This window comes from Neodiprion lecontei, chromosome 7 (genome assembly GCF_021901455.1).
Source record: "Neodiprion lecontei isolate iyNeoLeco1 chromosome 7, iyNeoLeco1.1, whole genome shotgun sequence".
Classification (NCBI taxonomy): domain Eukaryota; kingdom Metazoa; phylum Arthropoda; class Insecta; order Hymenoptera; family Diprionidae; genus Neodiprion; species Neodiprion lecontei.
Genome location: NC_060266.1, coordinates 23,081,520 through 23,105,806, shown reverse-complemented (window position 1 = coordinate 23,105,806; position 24,287 = coordinate 23,081,520). Strand labels below are relative to the sequence as shown.

At 38.2% G+C, this 24,287-nt stretch overlaps 3 protein-coding genes across 13 annotated transcripts in view; 2 read left to right on the top strand and 1 right to left on the bottom strand.

Moving 5' to 3' along the window:
* Nucleotides 1–7,814, bottom strand: part of LOC107218343 (rho guanine nucleotide exchange factor 17) — a 48,297-nt gene extending 40,483 nt beyond the window's left edge. For 4 of the 7 annotated variants that reach the window (XM_015656180.2, XM_015656182.2, XM_046744840.1 and 1 more), the window contains exon 1: nucleotides 7,085–7,811. The gene's annotated coding sequence lies outside the window, so the exon portion shown is untranslated. Of the gene's footprint in view, nucleotides 1–7,084 lie in introns of all 7 variants that reach the window. The other 3 variants (XM_046744841.1, XM_015656184.2, XM_015656183.2) reach the window with 2 other exon arrangements.
* Nucleotides 7,815–15,613: 7,799 nt separating this feature from the next.
* Nucleotides 15,614–18,127, top strand: LOC107218339. 3 transcript variants are annotated; one of them, XM_015656176.2, is made up of 6 exons: nucleotides 15,614–15,773; nucleotides 15,953–16,049; nucleotides 16,205–16,304; nucleotides 16,381–16,568; nucleotides 16,682–16,732; nucleotides 16,815–18,127. In XM_015656176.2, exons 2-6 carry the CDS (start codon nucleotides 15,963–15,965, stop codon nucleotides 16,896–16,898), a joined length of 510 nt encoding a protein of 169 aa, XP_015511662.1. In that variant the 5' UTR covers nucleotides 15,614–15,773; nucleotides 15,953–15,962; the 3' UTR covers nucleotides 16,899–18,127. The 3 variants fall into 3 exon arrangements, with proteins under 3 accessions (XP_015511662.1, XP_046600841.1, XP_015511664.1); XM_046744885.1 differs by having other exon boundaries at nucleotides 15,621–15,887; XM_015656178.2 differs by having other exon boundaries at nucleotides 15,621–15,892.
* A 117-nt stretch (nucleotides 18,128–18,244) lies between these two features.
* On the top strand, nucleotides 18,245–24,229 carry LOC107218336 (glycerol kinase-like). Of its 3 annotated transcripts, none has more exons than XM_046744883.1 (11): nucleotides 18,245–18,529; nucleotides 18,792–19,050; nucleotides 19,136–19,353; nucleotides 19,460–19,672; nucleotides 19,763–19,873; nucleotides 19,964–20,220; nucleotides 20,318–20,523; nucleotides 20,641–20,778; nucleotides 20,851–20,928; nucleotides 21,020–21,104; nucleotides 23,432–24,229. In XM_046744883.1, the coding sequence occupies exons 1-11, from the start codon at nucleotides 18,449–18,451 to the stop codon at nucleotides 23,466–23,468; spliced, it is 1,683 nt and encodes a 560-aa protein (XP_046600839.1). In that variant the 5' UTR covers nucleotides 18,245–18,448; the 3' UTR covers nucleotides 23,469–24,229. The 3 variants fall into 3 exon arrangements, 2 of the variants coding, with proteins under 2 accessions (XP_046600839.1, XP_015511658.2); XM_015656172.2 differs by lacking the exon at nucleotides 23,432–24,229 and adding an exon at nucleotides 22,763–23,411; XR_006905210.1 differs by lacking the exons at nucleotides 21,020–21,104; nucleotides 23,432–24,229 and having other exon boundaries at nucleotides 20,637–20,778.
* Nucleotides 24,230–24,287: the final 58 nt, after the last annotated feature.

Here is a 24,287-nt window from a genome sequence, read left to right as displayed (position 1 = left end):
AAACACGCGTAACATATTCTTGTTATGTATTCTGGCCCCACGTATTCGCAGTATTCGTCTTCGGAAATACCGAAAAAACCGAGTTTACCTCCTTGTTACAAAATATACTATTTCACGGTCGCTTACGAAAACTGTTTTAATCATCAATTCGATCCACTCTTCATTCTCCGCGTCATTTTATCGAAGATGACCCTTTCGGTTCAATCCGAATATCGATTCGCAACACGTCCGTGTCACGATAACCGTCTTCCACCGTTAATTTCCGGTCCGCGTCACCATGGGGCAAAGAACTTCCGCACCGATTGTACAGGCGTACAAATTAAAATCAGCTCGCACGTGTCTCATTGCGTTCGAACTTGACGGTAAGTTATTATAATACGGACGAATTCGATGTTTCTTTTTTCTTGTTTTGTATCGTTTTGTTTTAAAAGTCAATTTTCATTCGCCAATTAATAGAGGAAATATATTCAAAGCTGTGTGAAAAAATATGTATTCAGAAGAAGCCTGTGTTTTTTTTTGTTTTTTTTTTTTTTTAACAAAAATCATGTCTCTCTTTTTTTTCTTTATTCATATATTTACTATTCGTATGAAGATAAAAAAAAAAATATTCTCATACAGAATCAAGCTGTGAATATATATATTTTTTTTTAATTCTTGGTGAAACATACGTGTAAAAGTATTGAAAATCAATTCGCTTGCCTTTGAAGCCAAAAAGACATTTAACGAATAATTACAGTAGATAAATTCAACTGTCGGAAATGAAAATCAGCCCCGTATAATCCATGATTATCAATTCGTACAGTGATACCGTTGAAACACATGACGGCGTCGAATTTATACACACGTATTACGATTCGTCCAGATAAATAAATAAACGGACTCGCGTCACTCTGACATTTATTCGGAGCAGCGGTGTATATACACACACACACATATATATACATATATATATATGTATATCATATGCATGTACAGCTAAAAATTTTGAGACGAACGAACTGCATTGCGACGTATTTGTGTTGCGCTTGACCTTGCATAAAACACGAGGAAATTTACTGTCATCGTAAAATGGAGGAATTTGCTTTGAGGCGAACGGATGTATAATATCTGCACCGATCATTATTCATTCGGGTGAAATTTTGTTCCGTTGCTGCAATTCGGCTCTTGCAGTTCTCGTAAAAAGAAAATCTGCTTTTTCAGCTGCTATAGATAAATTAAAAGACGAGAAACAGAATGGATGAAACGGGATATTCCTGTGAGCAAACTTCTCGTACCATTGTTCAGCTTTGCTCGCAGCCCCGTTTGCGGGAAGTTAGGCAAAGTCGAGTTGTCTAGGTATGTCAGTTTAAGGATGCGTTGGCTATAAATTTTCAATCAAAAGTGAATCTCGTTGACAATATTGACTACTTAATGTTAAGATAAAAATCTGAAGAAAATCAAGCATAATAAACACGATAAGAGAATTAAATTTGAATAATAATAACGCTCAAAAGTTATCAGTCAATTGTTTAAACAGAACATTGTTCAACAAATCTTCGGGGAATGTTTATTTTGTTCGTGTGAAATGTGTTCGTTGATTTTTCTGAACGCACATGAATTTTTAAACAATCTTCTCACTATTTTGAAGTTTTAAAAAATGGAGGAAAAATCGTGTATTTTGGATACGTTCTCATAAAAACGTCGTATACTAAAATTGAAAAAAGCTTCTGGAGCATTGAACCAATATAGTTTCGTAAGTAAAGCCTTTAGAAATTTTGGAAAACGAAAATTTCAAAATAATGAGAAAATTCTTGAAAAATTCACGTGTATTCAGAAAAATCAACTAATTCATTTCACCTGACAAAAAAAAAATATTCCCTAAAAATTTGCTAAACAATGTTTCGTTCAAACAATTCATTGAAGAACTTTTGGGCATTATTTTTAATCGAATTCGATTTTTTTTTATTTCCTTTACCGCGGTCAATTTTTGTCAGATTCTCATCTTATCGCAAAGGTATTGAATATCGTCGACGAGGCTCAAGTTTGGTTCACAATGTATAGCCAATTCTCCTTAATTCACGGGAAACGGTTATTACAAAGATTACGACACGCGTGTTTCCTTTGTCGCAGAGCTGCAGTGCGAGTGAGAAACTTATCTGCGAGGGATTTTTATCTCTTCCTCGAAGAGTCGAAGACACTTTAAAGCCTTGAATGTCTGTGTTTGTGTGGATAAAATCGCACTCGGCGTCACGCGTCGAGTTAAATACGAACACGAATCTTCGCCTGCAGTCCCGTGTTTCTCACTTTAAATTATTACTACGTGAGATTAATTAATTAATTGACTGCTCATCTTTCTCTCAACGTCTTTAATATATAACAGCCGGCAAGAAAATTGGGTCGCGCTTCCAGCCCGCGTGATGTAACAAACCGATGGAGAAAAATTTTCCCATGAGGACTAGATTACGGTTTTTTTTCTCCTTTTTTTTTCAATTTTATTGCGAAAAAAAGTACAACATTTTTACCAAGCATTCCAATTTAAAACCTGATTTCATGGTTTTATAGCTCGCAGAATCATTGATCTATATCACTGATATATGTGTTTAAGATCGTCAAATTAAAAAAAAAAAAAAAACAAAAAAAAAAATTTACGTCGGTTTAAAAATATTCGATTCAAAGTGAAACATGGATGAAAAATGGCGGTTTCTTCCTGTTTTAATACTATAATTGAATTTGATTTTTCATCTCTTGCAATTTCACATTCTTAATTATTCCAGTCTTTGTTCCGTTTCAGCTGCTTCCAGAAATTCACACGTCAGAATAACCTGCGTACCTTTGCAAGCATAATTCACAGGTGAGGTGAATAAAAAAAAAAAAAAAAAAACAGTAATTACGTACATGAATTCCCAACAAAGACTTGTGAAATTAACGGCATTTGGTGGGACGAGTAATAAATTTTAATCACACCCGCATTCTTGGGCCAAAAATAGGTACGTGTGCGCATATTGCGAATTCCTCGCAATCCATGCAGGTATGTGTATACCTATGCAATGTAAACTCGAGACAGACGTTTTTGCCTTTTTGGTCACGTCATTTTGTCGACGAAATTTTTAAAATATTTCTGCAAATATCCACGCTATCGGTCAAATGATTTCTCCGAGATTGGAAAAAAATTTTAACCGTACGATGTATAAGATTTTGATTTACAAAATGTAATAACAAAACGATAATATAGAATAACGAAGCAGCCTCTCGTGGAATCAAATGATGCACTAATTCGTATAAATTTTTTTCAACGATTTCAGTCACTGATCGACTATCACAATAAAATATCATGAATTAAAGCTTGACGTTGAAAAATATATTTTTATTTCAATTGCAAGCGACAAAACTCTTTCCGCGATGTGTTGAGAATTTTTCCTCGCCAGAGAAATGAGATGAGAAATTATCTGGGTGTAGATAGACTTTATAAGTTTTTTCGGGAGTTTTGGGCACCGAAAAGATTTTATCTCGGGATCGATTTGTAAACGCCTTTACCAACTAATTGGGATATCACGAAGAACTCGAAAAAAGGGGCGGGGACCGAAATCCTGAAACAGCAAACAGTCGACTGATTGTAAAATCGAAATTTTCGTATTTTCGCAACTCAATTGCCCATTCTCAGAAAAAATATTCACCACAATTTTATTTAAACATTTTAGCGTTGTAAATTTTTTTATCGTTCCGCAAGACAACTTTTCGTATTCGCAGTCTTTGTACGTTTCTAAATGTAGATAATTTGACTTTCGGGATTTCGTGGCGTCGACTTTTTCATCTTTCGCATTTTTGTACTCTACTCTAAGAAAAAAAAAAAAAAAAAAAAAAAGAACAAGAAAATCGCACGATCAACCACAGCTGAGAAAATACGACTATATTGATATCTTTTCAACAATCAATCGCCGGTATTTGAGCACTACTATTTTAAATGACCTTGTTATTAATACAAACGTTGCTCAAACGGAAACTATTACCATTCAATGCTACATTTATTTCAATACATTAAAACCATAATAGTGATAATAATAATTTTTCTCATTCAAAGTAATTTTGCAATGTTACGCGAAAGTTTTTGCAATTCCGGAACCACCGAGTCATCAGACGCGGCCAAGTAATTGGTGGATGATGCTGCATAGCGCCTCGATATTTCGCTAAAATCCCCATCGGTATGCGCGAATGTTTGTTCAAGCTCATATTCCTAATTCCTTTCAGTCTCTTTTTTGCAATATCGTTTTTCTTTTTTTTCTTTCTTTTTTTTTTCCTCTCAAATTCTTCCCAACGCGAAACACGAGGAAAAAAAAACGTAACCGCGAGTATAAGAAGAAACAGAAAGGAGGGGACGAAAAGGCCGGCGCACTTTGGATGAATGGAAATTGCAAATTTTCGCAAAACTGACGCGGGTGCAACTCGGGCGTTCCGACCTGGCTATAAATAAGCCGAGTTTTCCGTTGTGACGAGGCTCCGATTTGCCGGGGATAAACCCACTTTCGCTAACGTCAAGAATCATTGGCCGAGGCGATCCGGGTGCTCTGAACTTATCGCGCGCTCTTCTTACTCACAGTCGTAAAACATTCCTTAAAGCTGCACACGCGCCGGCAGCATCGGGGATAATACTCCCAACAATTTCGCATTCCCACTTATTATACGATACATGGATACCAAAATTAGCGACGATATTCAGGGACCCGAATTCCTCCTTCCGCTCATTTTCTCGTTCTGCTGTAGAGAACGGAGAAGATAAAAGAACAGATTTTACTTAAAAACTGCACGGGAAAAGAGGGACGCGTCAGGATTTTTCATAAGACATACTTTATAAAATTCAGTATTTACTCTATATTAACAGTACGAAAACTACTATGGGCAAAGTGAAATCTGCTACATTTGTTATGAAAAATATAGTTGTAGTTGCAGTTGTGTAAGAATATAGAAAAACCCTGACGCGTCCCTCAAACTTTCCTGCGCTGAGAAAGAATTTCATTTGTTACGGTAACTAGAAAAAATCGGTAAAACAGGTATCGTTAAAGAAAATGTTTGAATATTTTTTCGTACCCATAAATATATTTTTCACGTCGCTGTTAGATAAAAAATAAAAATATTTGAGGACGGAGTTTTAACCAAAATTAATCTTATCGCTCGGTCGGATATGTGACGTCGAAGATTTTGTTAAAAAAAAAAATTTCACGAGGTTGAAGTCAGTGACGTTACGCGTATATCGAAAGTTTGAAAGAAAAATAACAATTTTGCATCTTTGGAATAATTGAAGAGTTTGAAATTAGCAAAATCTGAGTTTCACGATGCTTTGTCAACGGTTTAAAAAATCTCATGCAAACCTCTGAATTTCCCCAAAATATATTTTCTTTCAACGTTTTTCTAAAGATTCGTCATTACATCAACGTTGCAAACTTATCAGCCTGATAAGTTTTCGTCAATCTCTTTCGTTTCTTCAACGTCATCGTCGTCATCGTATACGCGCGAAATTCGCTCTTCGATAATCTGAAATGAAAACAGCGACGTCGAGTATCGAACCAGACGTTTCTTTGATAAACGATATAAAGCTATCGGTCGTCGAGGCATGGCACATATTCCTCAGTTTGTGTATCACAGTGCGACTCTATACCGTGCTTACAGTATAAATATACGGGTGAGAAAGAGACGAGACCAGCTGGCTTCGCGGATATCACAGTTTTGTATTATATGCAACGCATTCGGCGCGCGCAGCTTTGACAAATTGTCAATAAATCATTCCCGCAGATCCGCGGAGAACGCGAATTAATTTTTTTAAACTTCTTTTGTATTTTTTTTTTTTTTTTTTAATTTAATCGGTTTCGTTTAAAATCAAATTCAGGTTCCATTTACTGATTCATCGTTACGACATAAAACGATCACAGTCAGACTGTGAATCTGAGAATTTTGGTTTTTCTTACTATCGTAAGGTTTAAGGTGTAACACCGTTGTAAAAACAGAAGAAAAACACTTTTTTCCAACGCTATTTTGGATGAAAGAAAACGTAACAAGATAATAATATTTAAGGAAGTTATTAGGCATGTATTTAAGTATAATAGAAAAAATTTAATATCACCAAATGTTGAAGAAATGACGACAAGATTTCAATCTCGATGAAGAAAAAAAAAAAAAAAAAAACTACTCGATCCACATGTCTGTAGTTAAAATAAAAAAATTTAAACATACGTAGAGGAGTTTAAAAATATTGATTTTCGTACAATTGGCGAGTTTTTGAATGAAAAAACTTCAACGTTCGACCAAAGAAAGGTCATTTATTTGTTAATAAATAATGTTTAAATTATCTTATCGAAAATCCCCGACGCATTTCTGTAACTATCAATATGTAGATTAATTTTTTTTTTTTTGAAATTCAAATTTACACCAGTTGCATCGCATGTCTCGCGAAAATAGTTCCTGTGTGGCCGTTTATTAATATTTTTTGCATTACACTCAACTTCTACAAATATTATTATCTTGTTACCTTTTCTTCCATTAATAAAAAAAAAAAAAAAAAAAAGTTTTCACAGCAACTTTACCCCTTAAACCGGCCGATAAATATTCCCAAGAGTAATTCCTAAAATAATATCTCGTCAACGTTTTGTTCAACGCCCACTTTCAAAACTGTACAATAATAGATAATAAAAGAACAAACTAGTAATTATATTCCCGACATCCGGCAAACTTATAAAGTCCGCGCTGTCTCAGACTTGACGATCGTGACAACAATTCCGAATATAGTTATATCATATACACAGTTTGTACATATATACATTTAACAACCGACTCAAATACACCGCGATGAAATTACGGCAATTATTTATCGTTTCTATACAAGTCTCTTATACGTGTAACAACTGTCGCAAACTCTTGATATATATATAATTTATGGACAAAGTGTGTTTTTAAACCGATACGAAACACTTTATTTAACGGTTTATTCAATCACACAGCCGTACGAACAGTTGCACAGTAGCTGAAGTATTTCCATTTCTGATCAAGGATCGTGGAAACGAGAAAAGAAAAACAATAAACATTTATGCCAGCGTTATTTAAGATCGATAATCATTACCTTCTAATCATGTATCTCCTCCATCGTTTCATATATAAATATATACATATACATATATATATATATATATATATATATATATATGCGTGTGTGCGTAGACACTTCCGGTTTTCACTGCACTCAGTAGCGTAACTATTTCCTCGTATTTCCTTCCTTTTATTCCACCTAGGACTGTGTTAGAAACGACACGTGCACAACCGAACAGAGTCGACGATATTAAAATCGCAGAGTGACTGGAACAGGATCGGCGAGTTAGCTCCGACTGGGCCGAATATCGATGGTAGGGATGACGGGGTCCGGGAAGGGGACTCTCGGCTCGGTTGGGACCGATGGTCGGGAAAAGGCGGAAAACGGCAAGCGGTACAGAGCGTCGTCACGAGAGAGCCGCAGCGTGAATAAACCGCGTGCGGCGGAACCGCAAGAGACGACGATCAGAGGACCGCGGAGAGGCGGTTGGTTGGAGGCGCTCGTTAGCGCGAGATGAGAGGAGATGAGATGAGATGAGATGATATGGGAGGATAGGAGAGGAGAGGTGGGGAGGGGAGAGGAGAGGAGAGGAGGGGAGGGGAGAGGAGAGGAGGGCCTCCCGCTAAGCCGAGATTTTCTAAATAGCGCAGACTCAGCCGCAACCAGGGAGGGATGGCTCACGTGATATTTATACGATGTGTGCTTCGGTGTTTCGGTCTTGGGTTCCGACCGCCTCACCCTCTTCCTCCTCCTCCTCTTCTTCTTCTTCTTCTTCTTCTTCTTCTTCTTCTTCTTCTTCCTCTTCTTCTTCTTCTTCTTCTTCTGGTTCTCCGGACCGCCGTCTGCACGCCGAGTCTACCGCACCTATGCCTCCTCCTCCTCCTCCCCCCCCTCCTCCTCTTTCACCGCCGCAACCTCTCGGATTTCCTCTCTCCTGAGTCAAGTTCAAGACGCTTGTAGGATCGACGCCGAAGTCGTCTCCCCCCGATCCCCCGGCCTCATCCTCATCAAAGATCATCGATGCATTTGTCGCGATATCGTCGAACACGCGACACGTTGTAATAACACAATCACAAACCCGCGGTGTTGTTTCACCTGTGAAACGGATCGTATGGATTCCGGTAACGGTATCGGCCAACTTGCTGTTTCCACCGATTTACCGTCTCTGTTAACGATCGTTCAAATAACTCGCCTCATCGTACTCGGGACCGGTGGTCTCGCAACTCGAATGTGAAGAAAAAAAAATAAATCCACCCTCGACTCGCTTGGCTTCGTGGCGAATCGTTGAAAATCGCGTTTATCTTCTCCTCGAAGACCTTCTTCTATACCGTCAACTCTACCGACTGACATATACGGCCGTATAATCGAGGCGATACGGTCGTGGTTTACGAAGAAGCGGGGATACCCCCACCCCCTCCCCCCCTCTCTCTCTCTCCTTCTCTCTTCTCTCCCCCCTCCCTCGTTACTTACTCCTCTTTCTCTCGGTACACATACTTCGTGCACAGCACCGCGGTCACTAATTTATTACTTATACGTCGGGCAGCACGGTTGCGGTGGATGAAGAGAGAAAGGGAGAGAAGGAGATAAAATATGAAACAAAAAAAATTAGTTTTTTTTTTTTTTTTTTGTGTTCAAATCGCGATTCGCGTTGTAAAATTTAATCAGGAGGTCTTACGGATTCGCACTGTCAAAGTCTCGTCAACTGTTTGTTTATTCTCAGTTGGACGGAAAAGGGCTGCGATTTTTTAAATCCCTGCATTGACCGATCAATTACTACGTCAGTCTTTTCCGCCAAAGCTTTACGTTTTATTTGTATATTCTTTGTTTTCTTCGTTTTTTTTTTTTTTTTTGTCTTTTGTTTCACGTTGTTGTTTTTCTCGCGAAACCCTTCTTCCCGACTTTCGAAACCCTTCGCCTGCAGCACCGCGGGGCCTTTTTCCGAATCGTTGTACGATTTTCAACTAGCCGTTCCCAAAGGCGAGAAGCTATTTTCTTCGCGCAGCACGGTCAAGCAAGGCCTGATCGGCTCTGACACAGCCACCGGCCCAACGGCTCGAACCAACTATCCGAGAGTCGGGGCCCAGTCGACGGGCCCGTCTGACCCAACGGAGGGATCCGGTTATACCCCGTTCCGTTTAACTCTCCTACGTATACAGACGTACGAGCGGATGATAGTCGGAACGAAAATGTCTCGCAGCTGAGCAAAAGCTAACTGAATATACGTACCTAAGTTGGACGGATTTCGAGTCATCGTCGATGTTGTTGATTGTTAGAAGTAAGCCCGGTAATCGAGACAATCTTTGAGAGCAGAGTGGACGTATGTATAGGGCATTCCGTGCCAACTCACCGAGCTCTTGCCCCCTTAGCGATTTTGTTTTTTCTGATTCTTTATTATATATGATCGACCTTCCTCCCGAAACAACGCAAATTTATTAAAAACAAACGATATTGTTTCAATAATTTTTTTCATCTCTCGAATAAGCTATTTCGAAAACGCCATTTTGGTTGTTTCTTTTTTTTTTTTTTTTGTTTTATTTAAATAACATAATAAATTAATTCATTTATTCAAATTTCAAGCATGTAAAAGAACAATACAAAAATTTTGAGAATTCAGCCGTTGAACTCACGATAGCTTTATCTGAAATAAAAAAAAAAATATATATCTTTTATTAGCAGGTGAGTATCACTCGTGATCGAACAAAGAATTATTGAAACTTATAAAAGTGAAATTTGAATTTTTGGTAGAATCGTGTGCGAGACGGTACGATTTTTCGTAAAATCTAGACCCTGTGTTCCCTTGTAAAATACGTTTTGATCAAATAACAAAAGGAAAAAAGAATCCTTCGTTCAATCGCGAGCAATATTCACCAACTACACTGATAAAAATTTTATTTGTTACAGTAACTAGAAAAATTGAGTAAAACAGGCATCGTTAAAAAAAACTGTTTGAATATCGTTGGAATTACGATAAACGAGGTACGCGTAAACATTTTTCGCTATCGCCGATCCTTTTTTGGTTATCGCAACGCAAGATCAGTTTCTTCGGTTTACTCTACTTTTTTAGTTAAACAAGGTTTTAAAGTCAATTTATTGTTGCCGAAGCATTAAATTTTTCCAACAGTTGCAAAAAAATCTAGCAACAGTGATCGTAATGAGAAAGAATAGTAACGGATACTAGAATTTCCGATAACAGATAGAAAATTAATTTTCATTTTCTACCTAGAACAATATTTTTCGATTGTGGTAAAAAATGAAGATACTCAAGGACTGAGCGGTAAACGGAACTAAAAATTTCTCTCAGTGCAACGGAAAATATTTGTGTTTTTTTTTTTTTTTTCATCATTTCAGATAAAGCTATCATGAATTCAACGACAGAATTTTGACAAAATAAAATATTATTTTGTATGCCTAAGGTTCTTATCGAATAACTCTTGCATTGTGTTGTTGTTTTTTTTTTTTTTTCAGAGTCACGTAATATAAGAGAGTTGAGAAGAGTATAACGCGCGTGTAGAGCATGGCGGGCAAAGCGTTGTAGTTTTAGAGCTAGACATCAGAGGAGGGAAAATACGCACGCGGGGTCGGGAAACGTTCGGTTCAACAGGCGTGAAACTTTATTTATAACTTTTGAACGGCTTCGGCTTCGGGGCAGCACGCGATTCCAGTTTGGTATTATCGTATGGATGTATACTTATACAGTTGTATACGAACGCACACTCTCGCTCGTTTCTATTAGACAAGAAACATCTGTCTGGCCGCCGCAAATCCGCCGCACAATATCTCTTTGCCGTTAATAAACATTGCGATATGCGTGAAATCAACGGTGCAATTGATAAAGGCAGTTATTAATATTACTCTTTTTAATATTACAAAGCTGCAACGGATGAAATCGATCTAAAGTTTGTCTGGGAATCCGAAGGGTGTTCCAGTTTCTGCGAAAATTTTCACATTTTATCCGATGAATTCAATCGGCACTATTCAAGTGCACGTTGTTTAAAATATCTGTTTCAAATTTGTTAAATATGTATAGCGAGCGTTGTTCGAATTCGGTATTGTGAATTAACTTAATTTTTAAAACTTGTCAGCAAATTTACGGTGCAATTATCAGGAATTGAAAATATCATTACCAATTCCAACTTTGGCTTTTACTAAAACCTGACACTGTTAAATATTTCGTACAAAATTTATACCTGCACAAGTCGACTAGATTCACAAGAAAATACCGTAATTTCCAAAGACTGTCAAGAAAATACAATACATTTAATGTATTATCGAGTAAAACTAAAATACTTTGGGGTAATTTTATAATTCAGTGTTAGGAAAATTTGAAATCAGACTCCGACATAATTTAAAGTCTACACGAGTGATTTTGTTACAAAAGATTTTTAATTTTAACAAACTATAATCTCGTCTCTTTGTTCATGTGTCACGTAAATTCATCAACATGTTTAGTAAATTCTAAATGACTTACAGTAGATGTACGGTAAAATTACAAACACAACAAACTTACCACAAGAATTTACTAAATTCAAAATACGCTTTTGCTTTGAGAATATTAATTGCAAATTTAACGAGAATGCTGACTAATTCTGCACTTTCAATCACAAAATTTTTACTTTCGTCAAACATTTGTGCATTAAGCGTGTGGAAAATTCACGAGAATTTTTAACAACGTACACTTTGGGACTCGAAGTACTTGAACTTGCGCAATTTCGTCGATATCGTTGTCTTATATCCTCAGAAATAATTGTACATTAGAGTCAGCTTTTCGATCACCCTCGTTGATAATATACAATCGTACCTATGCCTGTGCCTGTACATAACCATAGCCTTTGTTTCCAACAGCATTCACGCTTGAGCGTAATTGAATGAAATCAATATTATTACACAGCTCGACTTCCTCACGTTGCTGGACACGTGATGATTCAGTTGTTGCTCAGCCCTACCGCGTAAACAGATTCATCCCCCTTATTCCTCGTTTCATAACGAAAAATTTTACAGACCGTTGATTGGATTTGCTGTGCCGAATTTTCAAAATCTGACTTCAGATTCGTAATCAGTGACCCCGAAAATCCCTGAACAGAGTTGTTTCCCCGGATTCGATGGAATTTGAAATTTTTCGTCGGCCATATTGGATCCGCCATTTTGAATTTTTTAAATCTGATATCAGATCGTCATCAGTGACCCCAAAAACTTGTGATTTACGTAAAACGTGTATATGTGTAGATAGTTAACTTTCTCGGAAGTGAACAATCCCTTCAATTTTCACGATTTTTTTCATACAATTTCTTTCCAACAGTAATAATTTACATTACATCGCAACAATTACCCTCGAGTATTGAAAACTTACCGGTATACTGTCAGAAATAGCAGAAAAGCGGAAATAAATATGTTTTCAAAGTTCTCCAAACACACAAACAAATGTGTATAAAATAGCTGGTTAGAATACTAACAACCGTGACTCAAAGGGTTAATTAAGGAGTCGCTTTTGATCCATCGATCACATCGACCACACTCTCAAGGCTGGGACTCCATCGAGAAGATTTCCGTCGAATTTGGTCGAAACGTTTGATTACTCGCTGTACAATGGCTGCACGACTACAAAGAGAATTGTAATGTAGAAGCTGATTGCGGGTCAAGGTGGAGCTGAATTTATCACAGCTGGCTCACAGGTCTCACAGTGCCTTAGACTCATTGTTACTCGTTTTACGATTAGATCGCTCTACGGCCAAAATTCCCTTCGGCTAAAGTAACTGGTTTATCTTTCTCAGCTAGTACAGCTTTAGCAGCGGCATACCTACCCATCTACGCATTATTATGAAATGCATATCTACATGTCCGTGCCCCGCGTGTAATATTCAGGTTATCGAATTAATATGTAGGCAAACATTGTACAAGGAATAACGAAAACCAATCGCGTTTTTGTTGTTGGTTGTTGGAAAATTAATAATTTCAAAATTATCCGAGGTAGTATAATAATTATTACAGTGATCAACGCGGGTTTTGTTTCGACCCTTTCTCCCGCCGCCTGTGTTGTATAGAATTATCGTTTATTTTCTCCTGCGGTACCAAAATGGCCGCTTCGTTATGAACGTTGACCGCAAACGCGGTTTTCCTGCCTCGGAAGGAAATCGTACACCGTTGTACTACATTTTCAAAGGTTTAATCATCGAGGCAATAATTTATTATCCGGAAATTATTATTTCAATATAATATCGTTCTTACACGCAAACAGTGCATGACATTATATATATATAAAGTTTGTGTTGCATTAAAGGGCGCGGAGATAACCGCAGGTGATAAACGAGAGTTTTATGTACACGACGCTGGCTTATCTTGCGGTAAATCAAACTATGCGTGAAGTAGTTTTTTTTTTTTTTTTTTTTCGCTTTCAGAGGAAAATAATAACGAAAACATGAATATAAAATCGTTCACCGACATTATAAAGTTTGCTTGATCCAAGAAAACCGTAGAAAAAATTCGCGATTGCTGTAATTTTGCGAGTAGGTATTTTTAATTTTTTTGTTTTCAATTTTCTTACTTTTTGTCACCACTGCGGACGAGCGCGGATGAAAACGGTTGAGAGAAGGAATTTTTTTCCCGAACTTCGTGTCAAGCTATTATTAGAGTTGGCGAAAGCCGCAGGACTTTTCAATACAGAAACGCGGATTTCGCGGGCGACAAATCTGCACGGTTATCCAACGACGTCATCCTCCCCCCCCCCCCCCCCCCCTCTCACCCCCGACTCGTTTCAAATAGCCGAGAATTTTACAAGAGAATTTTTGCACAGTTTTTCAGGTTCGGAAGACGACCGAAACCGGGCATTTATCGCTTCAGGGTTTAACGATGACAATAACGATGACTTTAGCTACTATTGTACCGACGGTGACGTACGGAATTCACATAATTTGCGTCATCTACGTTTCGGGTAAATTTGGTAAGATTCTATATAGCTTCACAGAGAATTTGTGATGTCGCTAATATTACGGAGATCTATTCTCAGAGTGGATCCTCGTTATAAATAGTACCGAGTGTAGGTGTTATTCAGTCAGATATCCGGTCATAACTATAAGTACTGTACACAATCGCGATACGTATTTGAAAATAGACGTATAGAAGAGGAAGGAGGGTGAAGTACGTTGTGTATGATAAATATAACGGCTTCGAGGATACGTCTCGCGTTATTCGTCCGTGTAATATCAAAAGGACACTCGCACGGGAATAATAAATAGGGGCAATTATGCACGCAGACTTGAAATTGATGATAATTATTTTTGGCGATCGTATATAATATGTAAGTAATGTATATGTGTTCCAATTATACTGTACGATCAGGAGTGTCGGTAGACCGATAAAGAGCGAAACGGCTGAAGCTAACGCCTCGCGTCTTGATATATGTTTTATATAATAGTTTATCGGATATTAACTGCGGCGGGGAGAGTCGATCATGTGCAGTCGCATCTATTTACGTCCAATGAACCAACTCGTCCTTGCTCTCTGATTATTAATAGAAACCATTACAACGTGCATCATGTATAACACGTATATATGTGGGCGACAATGATCTCGTTATACGTGCGCAAACCGATGCCGCTCAACAGCATTCGCAATATAATTCGTACATTCGACAATGCGCGAACAACAGATTTTATGCCATTATTTGCGAAACGTCCTTGAGGAATAATTTACCGCTCAATATGATTGATTGTGCATGAGTTTTGTCATCCCGTAACGTATTTTCAATTTCAGGTTTTCGAAAATTTTACCGATGTATCAGATTCGAATGTGCGGCTATGTACACGGATTTGAAATTTCAAATTTTCGCGCATCGCTCGCTGTTACGCGCCTTTTCTAAACGCGTGAAAAATGACGTCGAACTGCGTGCGCGATTACGTCAGAGTGCGCAAAACACAAAACGCGAATATCCACAAAATTTCTATTTATATAATCTTGTATGTTTCGTCGAGCAGCTGCAGAGAGGAAACAAAATAATGAATTATCTCTTCCCAAGCCTGTTTACGCAGATGAAGCTTCTATTCTGAAAGTAAACCACAATCTTGTCTGAAATTAACTAATTGCCAGCATATTATTGAGAACCGTGGACATTTAAAAACATGAAAATATTGTAAGAAAATAAGTATACTTATTTGGATTCTAAATTGAGAAAAATTACTCTAATTAGATGCACAAACGTTTTAAAATTCTTGCTCATTATCAGCTTGCTCGATCTTCTAGAATAAAAACTTTCAAATTTTTCGCTACTGAATTATTTTTATTACTATGTAGAAATATCGCTCCGCTTGAAATAAAATAAAATTGCAAATTTATACGCATCGACGCGGATCAGTCCAGTTCCAGTATACGTATATCTTAACTTGGCGAGTTAATAATCCTTGGAAAAAGAATATCCGTGTCAAAATTTTACAAATATCGAACAAGCCATTGAAACGCGTGTATTTTCCCTAGGATTACGCCTCTTCTATTGGCGGAAAACTGGGGAATTTGCACTCAGTGCAGCCAATTGAAAACGCCATGCATATGCCCGTTAAAACCAAGGTTAAAACACGGTTCATCGTTTGACACGATGACGACGCCGCGACCACACCTTCTAGCGTGTGAAACGATCTCTCCTAACGAGTAACGACACTTGCTAGTGTCAACAGACACCGTTTTTGGAACGAGCAATCGCTCGAAAAATAGGAAAAAGGGAATCACGCGACTCAAGGTAAGAATCCCGAATCCGCAGACTTCCTAATCGTGAAGCGAACGAACAACGCGACATCCTTGCAGTGCAACAGACGCGTCCCACTTATCAAAACAAACGGGAGTGTCTCTTTAGGTTAGGTAGGTCATATATGTCACCCCATTTTATCTAGTTAACGTATCGTTATTCACTTGTTTCAGGCGTTGAAAAATGGTCCTTCTCAAGTCCTGCTGGTCGCCCTGCATATGGACGAACAGCGTCGAAACTGGCACCAAAGCGATTGCCTATTACGCATCGGTAAGCAGCATTTGTTCATCGAACGCCCTTTCAGTCTACCCGAAACTTTTAACAGGATCAAATGGTTTTAGGATTCACAGTGTTGAATTCTTGTATAAATTTTAAGAAAGAACTCCGACACCGGGTACAATTAACACCTCTTATTTCCGTTCCAGGCGCTGAGCATTGTTTTGATAACTTTGATATGTTATCAAATGAATGGCGGGGATTCAACGCAGCTTTATAATCCCTTGTTTGAGGCAGATGTCCGGTTATGTGAGACTCCAAAATCTTTCGTTTCGTTTTGATCAATATAGGAGATGAGAGTAAAATATCTATTTATATGTTTCAGCCATGCAGATATGGGGTACATTTTTCATACTATATTTTTTGGGCCTAATCGGGGCGTCCGTCTTGATGGTTCGTGGCATGCATTTGGGAATAAGAGGGATGATGATTCCGTGGCTAAGCATGTGGTTCATCATGTGTTTGTTCCAACTTATTTTTGGACTCTGGCTTCTTGGCGGCTATTACATCTATGTAATTAAATCACGAATCATAATATGTATTTCTGTCGTTCGAGAATTACATAATTCTTTTGACATGGTATTCTCTGCGACGCGATGAGTAACGAAAGTCTTTACCTCTTTCAGCTTCAAGGGGTATTTGCAACGTTGTGTAACTGGTTGTGGATGTCGTATAACGTGAGTATTAAAGAAAAAATCTACATGAATTTGGTCCTTTGACAACGACACATTGTCTTACATTTTTGTTTGAAAATTTCAGATTTACTGCTGGCTCTGCGTCTACTCCGTATGGCAGATATTGACAGAATTGCAGTCGCCTAATATTGAGCTTTTGTGGCCGTGAATACGGTTTTCGTCCATTTGAAGAGTATTACAAGTAATAAATACAAAGCTTACAAATTAGTTTTATAAAATCAACATGACTTACGTCTGTTGATATATGGATAAGTGTACGGCGACACGGAAGCAAGTGAGAACATGTGCCTATTTTTTATGGGGAAAAAATTACCAGTTTTACAGATATGAAATAATATTTTACATGCAGCTAGGAATTACAATTTTTTACTCTGGACGATAATTTTTTTGTGCCGTGAACAGTAATATTGGTATATTGCTTCCGTGCCGCTTCGTAGGTTGTAGAAAAAATCTGCACATAACGTTTTTACAGACCGAAGACTGAAATGGTTCGATACCTGATCAGCCACCCGTCCAAATTCGGTCCAAAAAATGGATTTTAGTATATAATATATTATTTTGCTCTGTTGCGCAAAGTGCCGTAGATAAGACAGAAAGATAAGGATGAATAATGAATCGATTTATACATATATCATATTTTTATTTACACGAAAAAGAATCTCTAGCTGCCTACATATTATATATACGACATATATTCATTACTTTTTAGGTATGTATTATCGTGTCTTTGATATTTTTGTACAAAACTAGACGTTATACACATTCCTTATATAAGACTGCATCCCGTTGTAGTTCTGTTAAAGATGAATATTAGGAATGTCGATGCATCGTTACGACTTTGACTTTTCATAGACTTTAGTCTCATACATTTGAAATGAAACGAAGCAACCTTCTATTAAGAGAAATAGGTAACTCGAAAACAGTGGAACCTTGACGAATGTACGATATGACAACATTTAAGTTATGTTATCGTAGTCCACAGAATTGATACACGTATTTAAAATAGCATACAAGTGACCATACCATTACAAATATCTAAGATATGATTATCAATAATTAATTTTTCCATTTATCATGAAGAGATATTTGTTTGTCTCGAAAATTGATCGATCTTGAATAGTGAAAATAGCGATGAGGTTTACTCGCAACCAAAACTGAATCCGTCCATTTTGATACCTAACTGCATAAGTTAAGTAATAAAATTCATTAGAGTGCTGTCATTGCTAGAAAATATTCATATCGTCTCTTATCACATACTCGTATGTTTTTAATTTTTCTAACGCACTTAGGTGTTGCTGTGTCTTCAGTGCTCGAACTGGCTGAAAAATTAATTCTTAACAAATAAAAATCGTTCAATTGTTTATATCAAATATAAAATTTGTGTGAATCGTACTTTTTCCCATCGACAAGACCACACGTCAATGATCTCAGCAGTGGCTCAACGATGCTATGCACCATGCACAACTTTTTCAAATTTGACGCCTGTTTCAACGATTCTAGGGACTTTTGAAATTACCCTATAATTTTGTATATGTACATCTCTGATATGTATTCCAGACGAGAACAGCTGACCTGTGATCGTATTGATCTTAAAAGCCGGTGACTTCATAACAGAAGGCATAACCTGCTTTCATTGATAAGTATAAGAGATCTCTGCATGGTACTCTACAAGTAAACAATTGTTAAACAACATCGCAAATGAATAAAAATGAGTCAATGAGCAGATACGGCCCACTAGTAGGTGCTATTGACGCAGGAACCGGCAGCTGTAGATTTTTGGTACATGTTTTAATTACTTCAAACATTTTCTTCGCATCAATAAACTAATGCTGTGATGAATCGAATTTGAAATTTGAACGAAAACTATTTGGATCTCATTTTAATCCCGCAAGAATCGAATCATTTTCTCTGCCCTCGAATCAATGATACTCAATTTAAAATTTCAAACACCTTTCACTTGACTTTGAAATACGCAGATCAGAGACTTAATCCGTCAATTTTTAAACTAATTTCCACTTTTAAATATAATTCCTTTCCCTAGGTATTCGCGGCAGAGACTGCCGAGGTGTTGACCTATCATCAAGTATCGGTATCGCAGTCGTACCCCAAAGAAGGATGGGTTGAGCAAGATCCTGTAGAAATAATTAAGGCAGTGAAAGAATGCCTTGATCAAACAGTCTCCAATTTACAACAACTGACGATAGATCCTTCAGACATCGTTGCTATAGGTGTTACAAATCAAAGGGAGACTACAATCGTCTGGGACTCGCTAACCGGAGAACCGTTGTATAACGCGATAGGTGAGTCCAGATTTTCGGCAATTTTGAGCATCTTTTGTTACAACCAGTTTCATTGTGGTTCTATTTCGTTTCTCTTTATTTGCAGTATGGATGGACATGCGCACAACCAGGATCGTCGACGATATCCTAAAGAAAGTACGCTTTCAAAATAAGAATTACCTGAAGCCTTTGTGCGGGCTGCCGATCAGTCCATATTTCAGCGCCCTCAAGTTAAAATGGCTTTTGCAAAATGTTACAAGGGTACAAGAAGTGGTCGCCGAAAAACGATGCATGTTTGGCACCGTTGATTCCTGGATAATTTGGGTTTGTGTGCTTTTTGTGAAAAAATTATTATACTCGCATGTAATGTTCTATTTATTCATTGCCACCGTTGCCGGTCAGACGTTAAAAGTGACTTTTTTCATTTCAGAACCTGACTGGAGGAATAAACGGCGGTGTGCACAGCACAGATGTTACCAACGCGTCGAGAACAATGCTGATGAACATCGAGACATTAAAATGGGACCCGGTACTTTTGTCATTTTTTGATATTCCACGAGAAATCTTACCCCAAATACGTAGCTCCTCAGAAATTTATGGTCACATTCAAGAAGGATTACTTAGAGGAGTTCCCATCTCAGGGGTGAGAAATTCATCATGATCAATTATGATATTTTATTTCCAATATTTAATTGAACCAAGAACAATACAATTAAAGTAATTTTATGACTAGTGCTTAGGGGATCAGCAATCGGCGTTGGTCGGACAAATGTGTCTGCAACAAGGGCAGGCTAAAAGCACTTACGGAACAGGCTGCTTCCTTCTTTACAACACAGGATCTGCGGTAAAAATATTTCCTTCTATTGAATTTTAGCAATAATTAGTGCTAAGCTCCGAGCAGCGGACATTAAATATCTTTTTTATTGATTCTAAGATAGTGGATTCATCTCACGGACTGTTAACAACAGTTGCCTACCAATTCGGCCCTGATGCTCAACCTGTATATGCACTAGAAGGCTCAGTGGCGATAGCTGGGGCAGTGATACGATGGCTAAAGGATAACATGGGTATAATATCGGATGTGAACGAGTGCGAATCGATAGTGCGCCAAGTTTCCAACGATAATCGCATAACTTTCGTGCCAGCATTTTCCGGCCTTTATGCCCCTTACTGGAGAAAAGATGCTCGCAGGTAAGAAGATCCTCCGGTTTTCATTTGACATTGGAGAGATTCTTCCCAAGTAAAATTTTACAATCAATCGTCATGTAGTGGAACTATCAATTTTTAGCGTGATATGCGGAATCACGGAGGACACAAACAGCGGGCACATAGTCAAGGCAGCTCTGCAAGCTGTGTGTTTTCAGACGAGAGACATTTTAGAAGCAATGAAAAAAGACACCGGTTTGGTATTGTCGAAACTTTTAGTCGACGGCGGTATGACTGCGAATAATCTACTCATGCAAATGCAGGCGGATATTTGCGGTATACCCGTGGGTAAGTTTCACAGTGAAGAGAAGAAAAACGAAGGCGTTCAACGAAGGCGAAAAATTGTGTACAAAACAGTAAGAGAAATGTATATCTATTATCTAAATTTAATCTTTTACAAGGAAGTCAGGCCATTGATGTGTGAAACAACTGCTTTGGGTGCCGCGATCGCTGCTGGTTGCGCAAGCGGAATACGAAAATGGGACGTTAAATTAGACGCGGCTGTTCCAAGTGATACTTTTCTGCCTTCCATCACCGAGGATGGTGAGATTGTAGATTTTTCAGCAATGATTACCGTTTGCCTTACTCACATTTCTTTTTCTCTTCATTTATCAGAACGAGACGTTTTGTTTTCTCAATGGAAAATGGCTATAGACAGAAGTCTGGGTTGGGAGCCTTTATTGGATGAGGACGGTATGTATATTCGAAATGGTTATCCAAAATCGGCGTTGAACAAACGTTGTGAACCCAGCCTTTATTCTTCTTTTTCTTTCAATGTGTTTAGAAGAGATGGAAAAAATTCATGCGATTACTGCGCCAGCAATTTTCATCATGGGTGCGATGTTTTTACTCATTGTTGCCAAGTATAGGTCAGTCTTTTAACATATATTTTACGTAGGGTGATAATTCCACTGATATATCTCCTTAGTAGCTATTTTGCGCAGTGCTGATGCCGTATCTATGATCAAATTACATTCACAGTATGTGCATTTAGAACGTAGTCTAGGTATGTATAGGTATATTTTATTGACTGTTTAATGTAAGAAAAATTCTAAGTTCATTCAACGTTTGTTACATATACTCGCGAAATAAAAATTCACACATTTTTTAGAAGGTTGTATAGTTCCTCGATCGATTTCGTTCAAACGTACGTGAAATTTAGTTAATTTTCTGTTTTTTTTTTTTTACATTCACTCTACTATATTTCGTTTGACGAACCTGACTTCCTTCGAACCCCTTCCAGTTATTCATCCTAAGGTTGTCTTTTCACAGTGGGCTATTCGAGGCCGCGCTCTCGCATTTTCGATTTTCCCTTTTCATCCGGGGTCGCGAGGATGCTCTGATTTGAAGAAGCCGTCGCGGGTTCAAGGTCGGAAATCGGAGTTTCCTCATCGGTGCTAGGAACCCTGATATTTCTTTGCTTCGCAGCTAGTATCTCTTTGGTCAAAAGTTTCGGCGGTGTGGCCGCGCCTTCATTTCTTTCCGACGATATCTTCATCCCCTTGACCGACGCGGTTGGCAAACTGTCCTACATAGCGACGAATGAATATTCAATACGGCGTAACGGTCGAAAATATTTGGTAACAATAAAAACGAAATTGAATTTTTACCGACGAATTGTCCACCGTCGATGTTTGCGCAACGGAAACCGACGCTGCTAACCAAGTGTCGTTCCTTATCATCGCAATGCGAAGCCTCGAACGTTGGGGCGCCAATATGCGAGTAATGAGAGCTCGGCATGCTGTAGAAATCTTCGGATCTTTCGGAAAGGTAACTTTGTTCTGAACTTGCTGGGATAAACGGGGAGAAAATTCGTTTCATTCCGTGGCTTGATTAGCATGAAATTTTTTTGAAATGTAATTTTTCATAGTGTACCTGGGTACCTTAACGAGTTGGGCGTAGTTTGTATCATCGAAAGGAAGTCTGCCGTAAACCATCGCGTACAACACTACACCCATTGACCAAATGTCCGATAATTGCGGCTGGTATGGTATCCCTTTCAAGATTTCAGGTGAGGCGTAGGCGTAACTGCCGCAAAAAGTTTCGCTTAGAGGGGCGATTCCGTTTTTCGGTTTCATGTGACCGCGGGCAAATCCAAAATCCGATAGTTTTATGTTGTAGTCGTAGTCCATCAGCAAATTTTCGCATTTTATATCCCTAGGGATCAGTCGATTGTAATCGCATTATCGTAATCGATGCAAAATTTATATATATATATATATGCATATCTTGTACGAAATGCCTGTCGCAGTTTTTTCATACCTATGCACTACGCCACGTTCGTGGCAATAATCCACGGCATCTATGAGCTGCCGAAACCAGCGACGGCTGCGTGTCTCGTCTATGTACGAATCGCGACGTATAACGTCAAGCAGGCTTCCGTTATCGGCAAATTCCATAACGATGTAAACCCTGATATGATTTAAGCGCTGAGCGTCAGTTGCATTCTGGGATTCCAAACTTGCGATTCTTACCTATGTGTGGTTTCGATTGCCTGCAGAAATCTAATTAAATTTGAATGTTTCAGTCCCTTAACGACTTCGATTTCTCGGGGCAGAAATTTTTTTAGATAATCTCCAGGCGCCTGAAACTTCGAAACTATCTTGATTGCGACTTGACAATCATGGCGCTCGGATTTAGCAACCTTTGCATAAGGAACGTGGTGTGATTATCATGGGATAGTAAATAATTTCAAATTATATCGACGGGTATGACCTGTTTGAATTTTACTTTCCCAATTAACCTGCCTTTACAGTCGCGTACGAGCCAGCGCCGATCGTTTTTCCCAAAGCGTAACCGTGTGTTTCTAGAACGGTCAATTTACGATCAGATTTTTCACTGTCCTTTGCGTTAGCTGTACCGATTCCGGCATTGGCTAGGCTCGATTTTGGTTCCACTATCGGTACCGCAGCCATTATAAAGCCGAGCTCAAGTGTCGTCTGGGGAAAAGGAGCAATTTTTCATTCCAAGAATTTTCAGTAACGTCAGTTCTGGTTTGGGTAACAGACATGAATGTAAATTCTTACATTTTAATATTTTTACTAACGACATTATAACCTGGTGAAAATTGCTCCGTAAACTAGATCTTCAAATTCTATTGCATGATTATTTAAATCAGAATGACACGTTGACTGAATTTATTTGAGCATTTCGAGATCGATAAAAAAAAAATTTTACCAACTTTCAAATCAAACAGGAAACATCCACTCGAGGATCGATTCGACGACATCTGAACTCGTTAATATCGAACACCTTCAGAGTGTAAATCAACTGACAAACGATAACGACGTACATCTCACTCGTTCAAAAATATTGAACCTTTTTTGCTGCCAAATTGCAATATGAAATTGCAGCTAGTCATTGTTAAGTTTTCAACTATTAACGCAAATGACCCTCAAATGCAGGTAAAATTTCGTTCTCGAGTTCGGAAATAGCGAAGATAAGCACGAAGATGGGAGCTGTTTGGAGTTCCCGTGAACTTTGGGTAACTGGTAAATCCCACGTATAATTCTATCACTTATTTGTCCATTGCCTGTTTTCATGCTGTTTATACTTTTTGCTGCGTATTTAATACTACTAAATCGTCGAACATGTGTGAATTTTGGATCTTGATGAATTAAACATATTCGTTATTTTTGCAAATCGATCGCGCCTTTTGCATCGATTTGATATTTCCTGTACCATAATGAAAATATGAGATGACAATTTTCTTATTTTCTGTTCTCTACTTTCCGATTCACCGATAATTTATGTCGAGTTAGATGACGCGCTTTTTGCACGTGGATTTGATTCTTTGTAATTCCGCAACGCGTCCGCAGCAAAGTGGAAACATCGGGTGCGTTAATTTGAATTATTATTGGGATTGTCACTCCTACTCATCTCTGCTAATACAACTAGGCTGATAGCTGACCGTTGACCGTGTTTTTTCACGTGTGCATAGTAGAATATGTATATTGTTGATTATGTTTAATTAATTTAAGCGACAAAAGGAATTTGAAACCATAAGAATCGCGATTTGCCCCCCATTAGAATTAAAAACTTAGGTCATATGG

Bases quoted from the DNA above. Each gene is read 5' to 3' on its own strand.
- LOC107218336 (XM_015656172.2), top strand. From the start codon at position 18,449: ATGAATAAAAATGAGTCAATGAGCAGATACGGCCCACTAGTAGGTGCT. The intron at 20,779-20,850 runs GTGAGATTGTAG...TTCATTTATCAG, and splicing joins GCCTTCCATCACCGAGGATG to AACGAGACGTTTTGTTTTCT. The intron at 20,929-21,019 runs GTATGTATATTC...CAATGTGTTTAG, and splicing joins GCCTTTATTGGATGAGGACG to AAGAGATGGAAAAAATTCAT.
- LOC107218339 (XM_015656176.2), top strand. From the start codon at position 15,963: ATGGTCCTTCTCAAGTCCTGCTGGTCGCCCTGCATATGGACGAACAGC. The intron at 16,305-16,380 runs GTGAGACTCCAA...TATATGTTTCAG, and splicing joins TGAGGCAGATGTCCGGTTAT to CCATGCAGATATGGGGTACA. The intron at 16,733-16,814 runs GTGAGTATTAAA...TGAAAATTTCAG, and splicing joins GGTTGTGGATGTCGTATAAC to ATTTACTGCTGGCTCTGCGT.